Genomic DNA, 14,609 nt, shown 5'->3' with positions numbered 1-14,609 from the left:
ATTTGATACGAAAACTGCTAAATCAAACATAATCATTTGCTTTAATTAAATTACTTTACAAAACCGTGTTATAATAATTCATCTACAAATTTTGAAGTGTATATATACAGACATGCATGCAACATTAAATAAAATTGTGAGATATTATGAAAGTTGGTTAATAATAATAATAATAATAATAAAAAAGAGTGTTGGATAGAAGTTTAATGATATTAGCTCTGAGTTAAGTAACTGTACATTAAACATTAACTTTGCGGCTCTTTGTTAGCAAAATCACAGACAAAATAGAATGAACACCCTGACAAAGGGGCAAGAGAGCCTTGAAATGTTGCTCTATTGTGCACACAGTAGTGTGTGTCTGCTAACATTTCCTCTCCCTGTGTGTGCTGCTTTTTCTGTATTGCTGCTTTTTTTAAAGAAACTTGGCGAGACCAAAAGCAAAACTTAAGTCTTTCATTATTATTATTATTATCGGAGTGCTGATCCAGTTTGTTTTTTGTGTAGCAAAATCACGGCCTACATCTTCCAATTTAAATTTTTGCAAAATCTCATTCTCAAATTGAGAATAGTGCAAGTGAAGATTGTCTCTCAATATCCACACATTAATTCTAACACACACACACACACACACACACACACACACACACACACACACACACACAAGCTCTCCAGCGATCTCCAGACATCATCTCCAACCTTCTTCTCCCCACTAACTCATGGCCTCCCCAATCATTAGAGGCAGACAGTTACATACTGTATAAGGCAATACCACTAACATTATAGACAAAGTATCATATTCATATATTATATAGATCTAGGATTATACAGTATTATGGGACCTATACATTGTAAACAATGCAAATATATATCTAGAGATCTATCTTGGGGGCCTACGATTATGAGTGCCCAGGGCCTGCAGGACTTTAATCCGGCCCGGGGTTAGGGTAGGGGTTTTCCGGAAATGGTCGGGGTTTTTAGGGTAACGGTTTAGGGTTTTTATTGTAGCGGGTAGCGTTAGTATTATGGGTTAAGATTAGGGTTTTTTAGAGTAAGGGGGTAACGTTCGGGGCCTTCCTTGGCTGCGAAGCGGCAGGCGGAGATTTGGTCCCAGCAAAACATGTTGCGACCAAATGTCTTAGACCGCTGGCCACAAGAAAGCCCCGACGGATTACCTGCCTGACGCGGGAGAATTCAAAACGCCGTTTTGTTTCCCCTAGAGGGGACAGCACAGGCGCTGGTTTTCCAGGTATGCAATTTGGGAACCAGGGGCTCTCTGGAGTATGACCGCATGTCGGCTCTACGGACCCATGCTGTAGAGCCGACAAAAAAGGGAGGGGGCTCAAAATAAAACAAAGCAGAGAGAACCTGCTCTTTTACATGTGAAATGCATTTAACATTCAGAAAAAGCCACTTTTACCATATTTTAGAAATATGTATTCAATGTATGCCTAGGAACCGGAACGGGAGAAAGGATTCCGAAAATAAATCCAGTTTGCTTCAAACAGAAAGTGGAGGCATAAAATGGTCAATAGAAGTCAAATAAAGTAATGATTCTCTTTAGACGCATATTAAGAAAGTAGTGTTACTGTATAACGCCTAGTCCCATTACACGGCCACCACTACTTATTTACTGTATAAACCCAGATTACCACTACTTTTTTCTGTCTCACAAAAATGTAAATTTCCGCTGTAAAAGGGGCTTTATTTTAAATTGCCTCTCGCTTTCCTTTAATTGGTGCACAAATAATGTACAACCCCGAGTTAACCCTTCGGGCGACATTCGACGTAGCTACTACGTCATGGGATCTGGCACTCCCGGGGGGCCCCATGCCGTCATCCTCTACTTGCTGGTTTTTGGAGGGGAGATCGCGTTCTGCACTCCACGTGATCTTACATCAATGTCGGACCGGTCATGTGATTGCGAGTGCCGGGTGGCTGCTGTTATATATAACTCTCCCTGCCCGGCTTCTAGGGAGATTACATCGGTGTGTTATGTATATGGCTACTCCACATGGGTTACCTTAACTCAGGGCTGGATTCAGGTGGCTGGGCGATGAGGTAAAGAGGTTGTATAATAATGGGCGCCAGAGTACAACAGTCATTTATTCGTGTCCCCACAGATCATACACGTTAACAACTTTGTGTTGTACTTTATAATTGAGAGACATGAATATAGTTCTTCCATTCGACTTATCTGATCAGTCGTGGTGCTCACAGTGCGGCCAGGATCACCATCCAGCAACAAAAAAATAGATAAATATCCAATATCAAAGAATCTGGAGCACTCACAAATTCAAAAAATACAATTTAATGAAGTAACACAGGCATCAGGGGGTAAGTACAGAAAAAAAGAAGCAACGTTTCGGACCTTACGGTCCTTTCTCAAGCTCACCCACAAAATCTGACATACAACGTGAACATTTATAGTGCTGTCAATCAGCATTTTTGGCGCCAAAAGTTCCCCATCCAGGTTCCTAAGGTGGCTCATATTGGACAAAATAAAAAAAAAACTTGCATGCAAACCCAAAACCACACTTGTAACTTAACATTCTAAAATAGAATAGAATGCCTGTGTTACTTCATTAAATTGTATTTTTTGAATTTGTGAGTGCTCCAGATTCTTTGATATTGGAGATATATATATATATATATCTTAAAACACTTATTATTGTCCGATTTGTTTTAAAGGAGTCAAACCAGCTTACATTTAATCTCCAAACTTGCCCCTGTCCTTCGTTGAGGTTTGTTCCTTATAAGGATAACGTCTAATGCCGATAAGAACGGCTGCAGTGACTTGGTTTGAGTAATAAAGTCCTTACCTAAACATCAACAGCCATATTTACAAACCCCTGCAAAAATATACAAACATTTTCCCCGAAACGAAAAACGGACGGACTTGACCAGGGCGGGGAAAAATATTAAAACAAATGCAATTTTATTTTAAGGAAATATGAGATATTTATTTGATGTGCCTGGGCAAACTGCAGATGGGATAAACCCAGAACGATAACAAGATTTATAAGCATAATCTCCCACCCCCCCCCCCCCCCCCCTAGCCTGCTTACTATGGCTCACTGAGGAAAACCAACTTATCATTTGGAAACCCAGTTAAAAAGATTAATGAGCCAAAACAAGTCATAAGAATGGATGGCAAGCAGAGGGAGGGCAAACAAATTGATAGTGTAATACGAGCTTGAGACAAAAGGTGGCACTGAGTGCTCATTTGCATGTCATTTCCCAGAATCCCTTGCTGCAGTGGAAGCGCTGTATGCTGGGCGATAATGGGGAAAGACAGGGTTGCAGACCTGTCTAAGACATGCAAATGAACATACAGTAATATTTACAGTTGCTATATATATATATACATACATACATACACATATACATACACACACACACACACACACACACACACACAAAAACTTGTCAAACCTCTTTTATTTATTACCTCTGGTTTATTCAGACACCCACCAGCTCAAAGGCGGATTTGGAAATTCCACGGGGTAGATGTATTTTGTGGGACTTGGAAAAAAGATTTTCTTGGTAGACACAGTTAGATGAGCAAAGGAAGACATGAAAGTAGGGAGATACGTTTCTTTCAAGTATTCTGATGGCCTCATGTAGTCTAAGGGCTGCATCCATAGTGTGAACGATGGCGCGTGTGCCGAAAACAAATGAGCGACGAGGCAGACGATATTTGACGAGACATTTTTTTCTTTTCCAGCACGATGGCCGGGTCACATGCGCGGTTCAGCCAATGAGGGCGAGACGTCAAAAGGTGCAATCCCATTTTGCAACACACACGGACATTGCAGTAAAGTGAAAGCAGTTGGCCATGTAACACCCCAGTTCAGAAACGGAGGAGTGCCAAGTGTGTTCACCGCATGTGGGATTGCAACGGTGAACATCATACAGTAGTAACCAGATACAATTTTTTAAAAATTACTTAAACAAATCTCTTTTTTTCCCCAATGCGGTTTGTATTTTTAATCTGATGCTTCGTTCAAAAGATATTTGAGTGTAGCCATGCCTGGCTTGGCTACTAATCTGCCCTCCCTGACATGTAAGCCCTGGTAATAGTGCGGGCAGTGTTAGGACCAATCCAGTGATTTTCCCCCTAAAGCAGCTTCCTTGAGTGACAGGGGAGGAGGCGGGCCAAGGCCTGTGTTCAGCCCAATCCTGGGCTCAGACCTTGGACCTTCTTCCCCGGTACTTAAGGAGTTGCACACCTAAATTAGGCAGTGTCTCTCCCCCTGAGAGAGACAGCTAGTCACGCAGAGGTGTGCAGGGATCAAGCACCTACTGCCCCCCCCCCCCCTTTGGGGATTGAGGAGTGATTACTTTACCCCTGACTCTATTAGGGAGTCAGGGAAGAGCAAGGACTGCCCTTGGCCAGTGGTGGATGTCCAGGACCATCCTACAGCTGGAGGACGAGAGCTGTGAAGGCAGATCCAGTGTATGCTGTTCATATGCTTAGAGAAGAATAAAGTGTTCTAGTTGTTCACATATACTCATGCCTGGTGTGCAATCTATCTGGGGGGAGTAGAGCAAGTTCTACTGCAGGGATGGTCTCCACATCTGTTGGAGCATGCAGCAGGAGGCGCTGATCACCATGAGATAAAGACCAGTCCTCTACCCGAGAAGCCTGTCCTGATGTCCCCACTATCACCGGCGGACGGCTCAGCATCCTGTGAACCAGCAGGTAGCCAGCACCATACACCTGGTAACAGGGGAATCTCCCAGAGGGTGGGGGAAACACCGTTACATGTGTTTGAAATATTAAGTGTCTGGGAAGTTAAAATGGACCTCTCCTCAAAGCTCAGTGTAGTATAAAAAGGTTACCATGGTAACCTCAGAAGCTAGAGACTGAGAAAATGAAGTTTTTTAACACCTAAAAATAAGAGTGCAGGTTATGATCGGGGGGCTTTAGGCTTTAAATCCTTAAAAATCAATGTGGTCAGAGAGGGGGAGGGCAAACTATGGTGGCTGCCATTTTATGTGTGATCCACAGTTCCAATTTTTTTTTATTTAACCCCTGATTAAAATAATGAATATGTTGTTTTTGACAACAAACACTGGGATATATCCCATGAATTACTTCAAACCTAAGATGTTTGATTTATTCTGGCCTCATAAATATTTCCTTAAGGGGAGGGACATGGTAAAAACTAGGGGAGACACTTTGCCTTTGGAAAGAACTTTTGCATGATTACCATTTTTTATTCTCCGGGTGTTTTAAAATGGATGCTGGTAACCGTCAATCAATGCCAACAATATCATGACGATGTGCTGGTACAATGCAGGTGCTTCAATATCCTCACTATAATGTCTCTGTTGACGGGAGTATTAAGGAAATGCAGTGGAGGCCATTTTGAAATCCCAGACGCAGAAAAACGAAGAGCCAAGGCGACAACAAAGGAAAATCCGTTATGTTTAAGATCAGCAATAAATACATGAAAAAGCCTACAGAGGACAGCAGCCATTTTTAGAACGTCCATTCAATTGTAGAGTGCAGTTTCAAACATGAAAAGGTCAATAGAGAGTGAGCTAGACAGTACGTATTGTAATATTTTATTGTTTCATATTAAATATGAAGAACGGAGTGGGGGGAGGGGGAGTGTGCGAACTACCTTGACTGAGAATCACTATTTTACTACTTTTTTTGCAAACCACTTCTTTATTCCTGGCTTTTTTTAACGCATTTGTGGCAAAGTGTTGGCAACGCAACTATTGCAAAATATCAAAAATGTGGAACAAACATTTCCTATAGCGTTCACTAAAGGACGCCTGTGAAGAAAGTTGGCCTACTTTGCCAGTTAAGCAATTTTACACATGAATTAACCCTCTGGGCGCCCTGGAACACACCCTGGGTGCGTCCTGACGTGGTAGCTACATCTAAATATCCCTGATCAGAGTGCTCTGGTCCCTCCGGCACACAAAGGGTTTATATTAACCAATTGGTGACAGAACAACATTTGGTCAAGAATTTACTTGGCTTCCTTAGACAAATGTAACCATGACTACAGCAAAGCATTGGCTGCTTTTGTTTCTTCTGAAATGTAGCAGGTTTACCATTAAATAAAAGTGTGCTCAACATAAAAAAATAAACATTTCCTTTCAAGTTAACAGTGTAAATTTATTTTAATGTCATCTTAGGCAATCCCACCCTATATTTTTTTTAAAATCTAATTGTATTGAATATCTGAATCTTTCCCTCAAGGGGAACTTAAAATGGCCACTGTCATTCACATGCATTAAAACACACAGCAAGAGCAAAGCCAGTAAAATAGTGAACAGGGGGAAACTCCACAAAAATATACATTTTTGATAAAAATTCAATGTGAGCAATGTGAACTTTATCAGTTTATGTCATGGCGTCATCTTTGTTTTTCTAGGAGGTGTTGGCGGATTTAGGAGATCTCTGTTGTATTGCCAATTCTAGGCCTGATATACTAAAACAGGAAAACAACGGATCCAACGGAATTCACACTACATAATTACAGGCCTACGTTACTTCATCAGTTCCCAATAATGGTAGCCACTTTCAACCAAGCAACCTGTTTTTCCGGGACCCACAATGTCTGTGGCACAACATTCCAGCACTTAATTGGTTAACTGCATCTCGTGGATATGTTACCAGAGGAACTGCACTTATTTCATTCATTTCCCTTTTACTTGAAATCGAAACATACAATTAAAAAGCAGCAACACCACCCAATTTTCTTTTTTCTTACAGGATTCGTACCGGAGAGGGGGACCTGAAGCTAAACTGCATTATATGTTAGCGCTTGGAACCACTCAGTTCCTGAGATACTTATCGGTTTAGTTACCGGTATTTCCTCGTTTAAACTTTAATAGCCGTTGGCAGCCATTTTGATTTCCCTAAAGGAGGAAAGGGGGGGGGGGGAGAAGGGGGGAGGGGCAGATAGCAACAACTAAACCGGTAAGCATCTTGTGAAACCAAGCAGTCACAGGAGCTGAAACTAGTGCCGTTTGGGTCTGTAAATAAAAGTTAAAAAAAAAAAAAAAACAGGAGTAGGCAGGTTAGATTCCCTAATCAAATCTAAGGCTGTGTCCATAGACATTTCACTCGTGCGGAGGCACGCAGAGGCTGAGGGAAAGCGGGTGCTTTCCCTGGCCATGGTAAGCGCGCGTCCGTGGGTGTGTCTATGGGCGTGCCAATGATGTCACGGAGCTGGTTCGCCCTCATTGGGCGAACCGCTCACGTGACCGCCCCATCGCGCAAGAAATCGCTGATTTCTCGAGCTTCGTGCGCCCCCTCCTGTCTCCGCATGTACGTGAACACTGCCTTAAGGCAGTCTGATCGCTCAGCGTGCGGACGCGTCAGCGCTGTCTGCCACAGTATGGACACAGCCTAAAGGCTAATAGCAAAGAGTTAGATGCACTAACTCCTTGGAAATTAATTACACCTTGAATTTTGTAGGGGCCTCTAAACGGGGAAGCGTTTGTCAGCCAGGGGTTTTCTTTACTTTTATCCCACTTCGTCCTTATCAGAGAGCCAATAAAAATAAAGAGAGACGGGGGAGAAAGGGGCTTTTTCTAAACAAACACTTGCTGAACACACAGTGATATCAGATAAAATGGGGAAAATCAAACCCATCCCAAGTCTCAGCTCACCATGTTTATACAAGTAAAAATACCATTTGTGAGCACATTCGCATGTCTCAGACAGGTCGCAACCCTGCTTTCCCCGTTATCTACTGCAGGGGTGCGCGAGATTCTCTGCGAGGGGCGCGGGGTTTACAGAGGGGGCGCAGGGGGAAAAGATTGCGCTCCCCTGATCTACTGCAAACAGGGATTCTGGATAATCACATTCAAATGAGCACTAGGCATCACATTTTGGTTCTTATCCATTCTAACATGGACCGACCCCTGTAAGCTTATGCCAGCCGTATTACACAGCTTTTCAGAACAGCTAAGGTTAATGAAGTGCATAGCTAGTAAACATACCCACAGACAGCTATGTCGACCTTTTGGCTCTCATCAGTGTGAGGCTGGTTATACTGGCTTTGCAATGTGAAGCTGGAAAAGGTTTCAACCCTACACTAAAGCTGCAGACCAAGCAATATCCTATGTGTGTTTTTTTTAAATAAAATCAGTTCTGTACTATGAGAAAATACTTGTAGCATTTTTTTTTAAAACACCTCTGAATTACATTTTTAATGTAACAAGCATTTTTTGTTTCTATAGCAACCATTTACAAAGTCATATCCCCTTCCTCTTCTGAAACAGGCTCTGGCAAACCCCTTTTTGAGCCCTGCCCTCATTCTAGCAGTAAACCAATTGACTGCCTGGTCACTTAGTGAACCCCCGAGCCGAATCTTCGCCGATCAATCACAGGAAAACGAATCGATCAGCAACTTGGCTAATTACTTATCATTGTGTGGATTTTATTGATGCACACATTAAAAAGGGAAAAAAAATCAAACGTAAAACAAATAATGCTTATAGGTGTCAGATTTTGATGGGGGAAAAAAAAAATATCACCCAAATGTAACCCCTTAAGCATGTCGCTGGCAAACTTTGGTCCTAGGATGGATTGCCCATTAAATTAGTCAGTTCAAAAAATAAAAATTTGTACTTTCAAATCGTTTATTGTTTCCATGGCAACCACATTCTTGAAGGTTTTTAATCTCTTTAATAATCTCTTTGTGATGACTGCTTGTGGGTCCTAAAATCTAGAGATCCATTTTCAATTCCAACTTATTTTCTTTGTTATCAATGTAATAATGTCATCAACAACAGTGAACAAAAAAAATGGAAGACAAGAATATATCGGATTGATCAGAACTGCACAGGACCCAGAGTATGTATGTATGTATATATAAAAAATGAGATGCGCTTTTCACAGGAAACTAAGGCTGAGTCCATAGGGACTTCAGCCGTGCGGAGGCTGAGGGAAAGTGGGTGCTTTCCCTGGCCTTAGTCCGCGCGCCATCTGGGGGCGGGCAAGTGACGTCATGGAGCTGGTTTGCCCTCATTGGGTGAATCGCTCACGTGACCGGCCCATCGCTCCCCTCAGCGCGCAAACGAAAACATTTTAAGAGCTACGCCTCCACACGCGTGCGCGAGCCCCTGCTAAAACCGCTCTCATTGCAGCTGCAGGGGCTCACTGACAAGCGTCAGCGCGCCTCAGCGGATAAGCGCTAGCCATGGACTCGGCCTAATAAAGAAAAACATATACTCCAAGCTTGACAGCATGCTGAAAATGGCCACCAAAATTATATATTTCTTTACAAATCATATTTTTATTTATCGCTAAATATGGAAGTATTCTATTAGCCACGCTAATCCCTGAAAAAGCCGTGTTCTCTGTGAGTTGTCGTATTTTTATTACATCCCAGAAAGAATATATAGTTGTATTAATATTATGCATGAGCTTTTGATACTGTACATTTTGATACTGTAAGCTTTTGATACTGTTTCTCTCCTGGCAGGGAGAAACGACAGATAGAAGCAGCTATTCCCTCCCCAGAAAACAATATAAATGTAACGCATGTAATGTTAGTATCTCGCCCCCTAAGCGCGTCCTGCTCTTTCTTATATTAACACTTTCACTAGTGTAAAAACAAACAGGATTTCTAGCTTCTGAGTTTACCATGGTAACCTTTACCTTGCAGTAGGCTCTGGGGAGAGCATCATTTTAACCTCCATATTTAAAACGCTTATATATCCTGCAGGGATATATTAAAGGGGCAATCCAAGCTGTTTTTTTTATTATTATTTATTTTCATTTTTTTTTTTAATACCTGATTCAAATAAGGGGTCTCCAGAGCTGAACTCCATTTATTTCAGCTCTGGTAACCCCATGCTTTCAGAGTTACTTACCTCCATAGTGGGTGCAGGTAGCCATTCCAGTGCGCACTATATGGCTGCTTTTCAAAACTCCCGGGCCCTGCGGGCCAATAGGAGGCTACAGTATGCTGTCACCCGGTGTGGCTTCCTTTTGGCCCATGTGACCGGGGGCTTTAAAACTGCCGGAGATACCGGCACCCCCTTTGAAGGTAATAATCTCCGGAAGCAAGGGTTCCCCGGAGCTGAAATGAATGGAGTTCAGCTCCGGAGACCCCTGTTTCAAACCTGTATTAAGAAAAAAAACAAAAGGGAAAAAACAAAACAAAAAATAAATACAAACAGCTTGGACTGCTCCTTAAAACAAACAAAAACACAGCTTTCGAAAGGGAAAGAAAGAATGACTCTTTTAAATAATAATAATTGAATAATACACCAAGGATCTGAAAAACGATGTATTATTTCTGTGCTGGTAATAAAAATAAATAAAAGAGTCACTACATTTAGTAATAGCAAATAACGTTTCTACATGTTTTTTTTTTTTTTGTTTTTGTTTTTTTTTTAATACTGGAGAAATGCTCTTTAGGCCTTATTTTATAGTTTGCTATAAAACCAGAAAGGAATATATATATATATTTCTTACCCCCATACCACCATGCCCATTCCAACACTCAATGAACCCGTCACAAAACAGAAGAGAAGCACTTCCAAACTGAAAAGATTAAAACGTTTCTTGACAACATTGTGGTCTCTTAGGCCCTTCATCAGGGCTGCAAAAGACTAAAACATCAGCAAGACGTATAACGAACAATAGATCTACTTTAAGTGCCCAAATGAACTATGGAGTTGATATTTAATAAACGCTCAAGTGACTGACAGGTTGGCAATGCGACCTGATAAACCTCTTTTCATTACAGATTTCCAAGTATTTCTTCTACAGTATGTGCTGGGAATATCATTAGAAACGTCAATGAAAGACGCCATTTACAACCTGTTGTCTTTATAGCAAGGGTCTGTGACATCTTGTGACTGTCTAGAACATCTTCTAACGTTCTATTGCACCACCCGTGCAATAATCAACGTGGCTATCAAATAAAATAACGCTCAAAGAATATCGAACATTTCTCTTTCATTTTCACATGAGGAAAACATTGCTTTCCTTTTGCCAACTGCGTGCGCTGTCCATTCATATGGAAAAGTCCCTGATAACACACAGATTCCACAACAATAGGAGGAGATGGAGATAAAATTCCGAGCCTTCCAACCGAGTCAACACAACAGAAATGGTTCTAGATTATGTCTGAAGGTCTTGTTCGAGGGAGGAAAAAATAAATAAATAGAACAGCAAGAAACTGATATCTTTAACTCTTTGATCACTGGCTTGTCTGCCAGGCAAATGGGTTTCTTAAAGCAGATGACCCGAGAAGCCCATACGTCCCTTTTTTTTAATTTTATTGTGACTGCTAGAACGTAAATGGAAATCCTACTGTACTTTGATCTATTGTTCTACAGTGCAAATGGGTTTCCTACTGGGGCAGGCAACAGCTGCAGCCAAAGTATCACACACAGTCTATGCCTTGGGCACGCTGGCTATGTCAACAGATTATCTTGCATTGAGCTGTCTAGACTGTTATTAATATGCAACTGATTCAAAAGCACAAGCACTGTAGATTTGTTTTTGTTTTTTAGGGGGTGAAAATCATTTTAATTAGCCTGCTCAAAAATAATGGCAGCAGATGTAATCCTTATCATGCACGCAAGGAGGAAGGAATACTATGAATACAGCTCATAAAGATAGGAACAAACATATATATTGTCATGTCTGCATTTTTCGGGGACACAATGAGATGCGTACATTAATCTGACAGTAACAATTGGGGTAAATCCAACAGTTGGACAAGAATATTACGTCTGATATTTAACACTTAAATCGCCATATAAATTATTTCGAAGATGTCGGTAGGTTCATTAAAAAGAAAACAAATATTTATTCAAAAGATGAATTAGGCTTTATCTATTGGAGCATCTAATTATGGACAAAACCAACATGGCATAGTATTAAAAATAACTGTATTCAATTACACAATTCATATGGAAACCTCAATGTTTATTAGGTTTTCTATTTTGTCTCAATTAAGCCAGCAACGGTATACAGTATCGGTTTTGTGTAAATTCCTTATTAAATTGCTTTATGAGTTTTTATTTTGCACTCCAACACACACACACCAAGTGTCAGTGAGATTATATTTTCATCCACCAAGCCATTTGCCTTTAAACAGTGCACACATGTCATGCCACTTCCAAGGAATATGAAGTACTGTACAGCACATGCCTGCCACAGAACTCTTTTGTTTAATACAGTAAGTGAGTTTACAGGCGAGATCCGCTATTGTGCTACAGTATCTCATACATCAGCACATGGAAATAGACAATTGCTTCACAGCTCAATCTTAAAACAGCATTATGAAAATGAAATCCCAATAACGCATTAACATAGCCAAAATATGACATATGTATATATACATATAGTACATATATACACACACACACACACACAAACTAATACATATATATCATATTCACACACACACGTTATCCTACTGATCTCATTGTCACCTTAAATGTGATATTCCTTATACACTTATTTTTAACGAGTGTTTCAATGACAAAAATATTTCTGACAAACACTGTGATTGCAGTAACATATATGTTTAAAAAGTGTCATGAGATTTGTCATGATTGAAAAGAAGAAGCTGCAGACTGTTAGAAGACACTTGGGGTTTTTTTTTTTTTTGCTGATTAAGCATGTTACTTAAAAAGAAATCTCTTATCAATTAAGAAAATCACACAGCATGAAAAGAGATGGCTTGATCTCTCATCCTTAATAAAGCCCAGTGATATAAAAGGCTGGTTGTATTAACTGGACAGCACAGATGCCATTGTGACTAGTTAAAGAACTGTCAACCACATTGGATACGTTCAACATACTCAAGGCAGGGTATACATGCTATAAAATCCACATGTAGGTGAATAAAACCTGATGCATCTTTGAAATGCAAGATGAAGATTGGGTGTCATGTTATTTGTATTTTTTTTTGTAAGGAGCTGGTCAGTAGGGCTAGCCTGGAAAATCCAAGCACTGAATGTGAAAGTGAATGTGTGTTATGTGAGTGCAGTTAAATATTTACAGGATTAATTTAAATCATTCACCTGCTGCCAGTTTTCCTCCAAAGATGGCATTGCTGAGAAGTAGCCGGTGTCATGAACAATCTGGAGCTCCTGGAATATACTATAGCTAGCCAACACATCCATGCTTGCAATGCAAGGGGGAAAAAATATATTCCCTGTTTGCTTTCCTCTTACAAAAAGATAGATCCAGAGTCCCTTTTGAAGTGTTTTTTTTTTGTGGTAGCGTTTATTACAGTCAATGGAAAGCCAAGGCAGCAGAAAAAGCCAAGGCAGCAGAAAAAGCCAAGTGTTGATCAATCAAACCCAAGCATGTGAAAAATAAGAATAATGGTTAATATATATATTTAAAAAATAAAAATAAAAAAAGGCAAAAAATATAAAATAATGAAAAAGTCAACATCCAGTGCACTTTGGGGATGCCAGAAATCCTCTGCCAGGCTGTGATCACTCCAGGGCTAGTACCAGGAAGAAAGATGCAAACTCACTGACATGAAACTGCCATCTATTTCTGTACTACTGCTGCCTGCTCCTGGATGCAATCTTTGCTCTCTATTTTAGGAGGAAGGGGGGGGGGGTGAAGAAGTGGTTGCATTTTTTATTCTCCCCTCTCGCGATTTTTTTTTTCTCTCCCCCCCTCCTCTTTCTTAAGAGACTCTCTCCCCCCTCCTCTTTCTCCAGATCTGGCAGATGAGTGAGCTCCTCCCCCTTTCCCTCATTGCCTCCCTCTCCTCTCCCCTCTCCCCAATGCGCAGCCGCGGAGAATTCTTGGAAGAAACTGCCACTCAGGGCAGCCTGTGACCATGTTAGGAGAACAGGGAGGGAAGGGGTGTGTCTGGGAGAGCAGGGGGGCTGTGATGTCACAGACGACCAATGGGGAGACAAGGATAAGAAGTATGGGCGTGGTTAGGGGAGGGCGGCTGCGTCTCATTGGCTGGAGCTGCCCCTCTGTGCTGCCTTACAAGGCAGTGTAGGGGAGAGCTATTTTTAGAGGGCTATATAAGCAGCGGTGTGTTTAGTACAGAGATGCCTGTGAGAGAGAAGTGTAGTTTGCTGCTGGAAGGAGTTTGCTGCTGGAAGGAGTTTGCTGCTGAGCAGAGAAGAAATAAGCAAAGCTCAGACTTTCTTTCTAAACCTTGTATGGATGCAAACCTTCCATTAAAAAAAAAAATAAAGCAATTAAAAAGTCTTATTTGACCATCAGAGATAGTATGTTTTGCAAACTGTTCATGAAGTAGGCTGCGAACGCGTGTTTCCCAATGAGACTTTAACCTTTTCAGTGCTGGAGGAATTATATAGTGTGTTCCACTAATGATTAAAAGTGGATGCATTGAATGACATTATAATTATGCTTTGTAAGGGTTTTACAGAATAGCCTGAATTGCAGGGGGATATGGTGGTGCAAATGTATTCAAATCCGGATCTCCCACATCAAAGACAGTGCTATTTCCACCTGGTCACTCCCATTATTATAAAGCAGTGGTAGTGTACAAACTCACAACAAAATGACATGAAGGATAAATCCCAATAGGATACCCAGTTATCATTGCTAATAAAGAAAGATCCTTCAGTGGTTGGAAATTCAGTGGGTCAGGTTTTCTTTATCAACA

The 14,609-nt window shown here is 41.0% G+C and overlaps 1 protein-coding gene across 1 annotated transcript in view; it reads right to left on the bottom strand.

The window, feature by feature from the left end:
- The window catches only part of KLF7 (KLF transcription factor 7), a 120,833-nt gene extending 107,157 nt beyond the window's left edge, over positions 1–13,676 (bottom strand). The window contains exon 1 of the mRNA XM_075608523.1: positions 13,024–13,676. Coding sequence (XP_075464638.1) covers positions 13,024–13,125 — 102 coding nt within the window. The 5' untranslated portion in view covers positions 13,126–13,676. The remainder of the gene's footprint in view (positions 1–13,023) is intronic.
- Positions 13,677–14,609: the final 933 nt, after the last annotated feature.

This window comes from Ascaphus truei, chromosome 7 (assembly GCF_040206685.1).
Source record: "Ascaphus truei isolate aAscTru1 chromosome 7, aAscTru1.hap1, whole genome shotgun sequence".
NCBI classification, from domain to species: Eukaryota; Metazoa; Chordata; class Amphibia; order Anura; family Ascaphidae; genus Ascaphus; species Ascaphus truei.
Note: the sequence above shows the minus strand (reverse complement) of the source record. Positions and strands in the feature narration are given on the sequence as shown.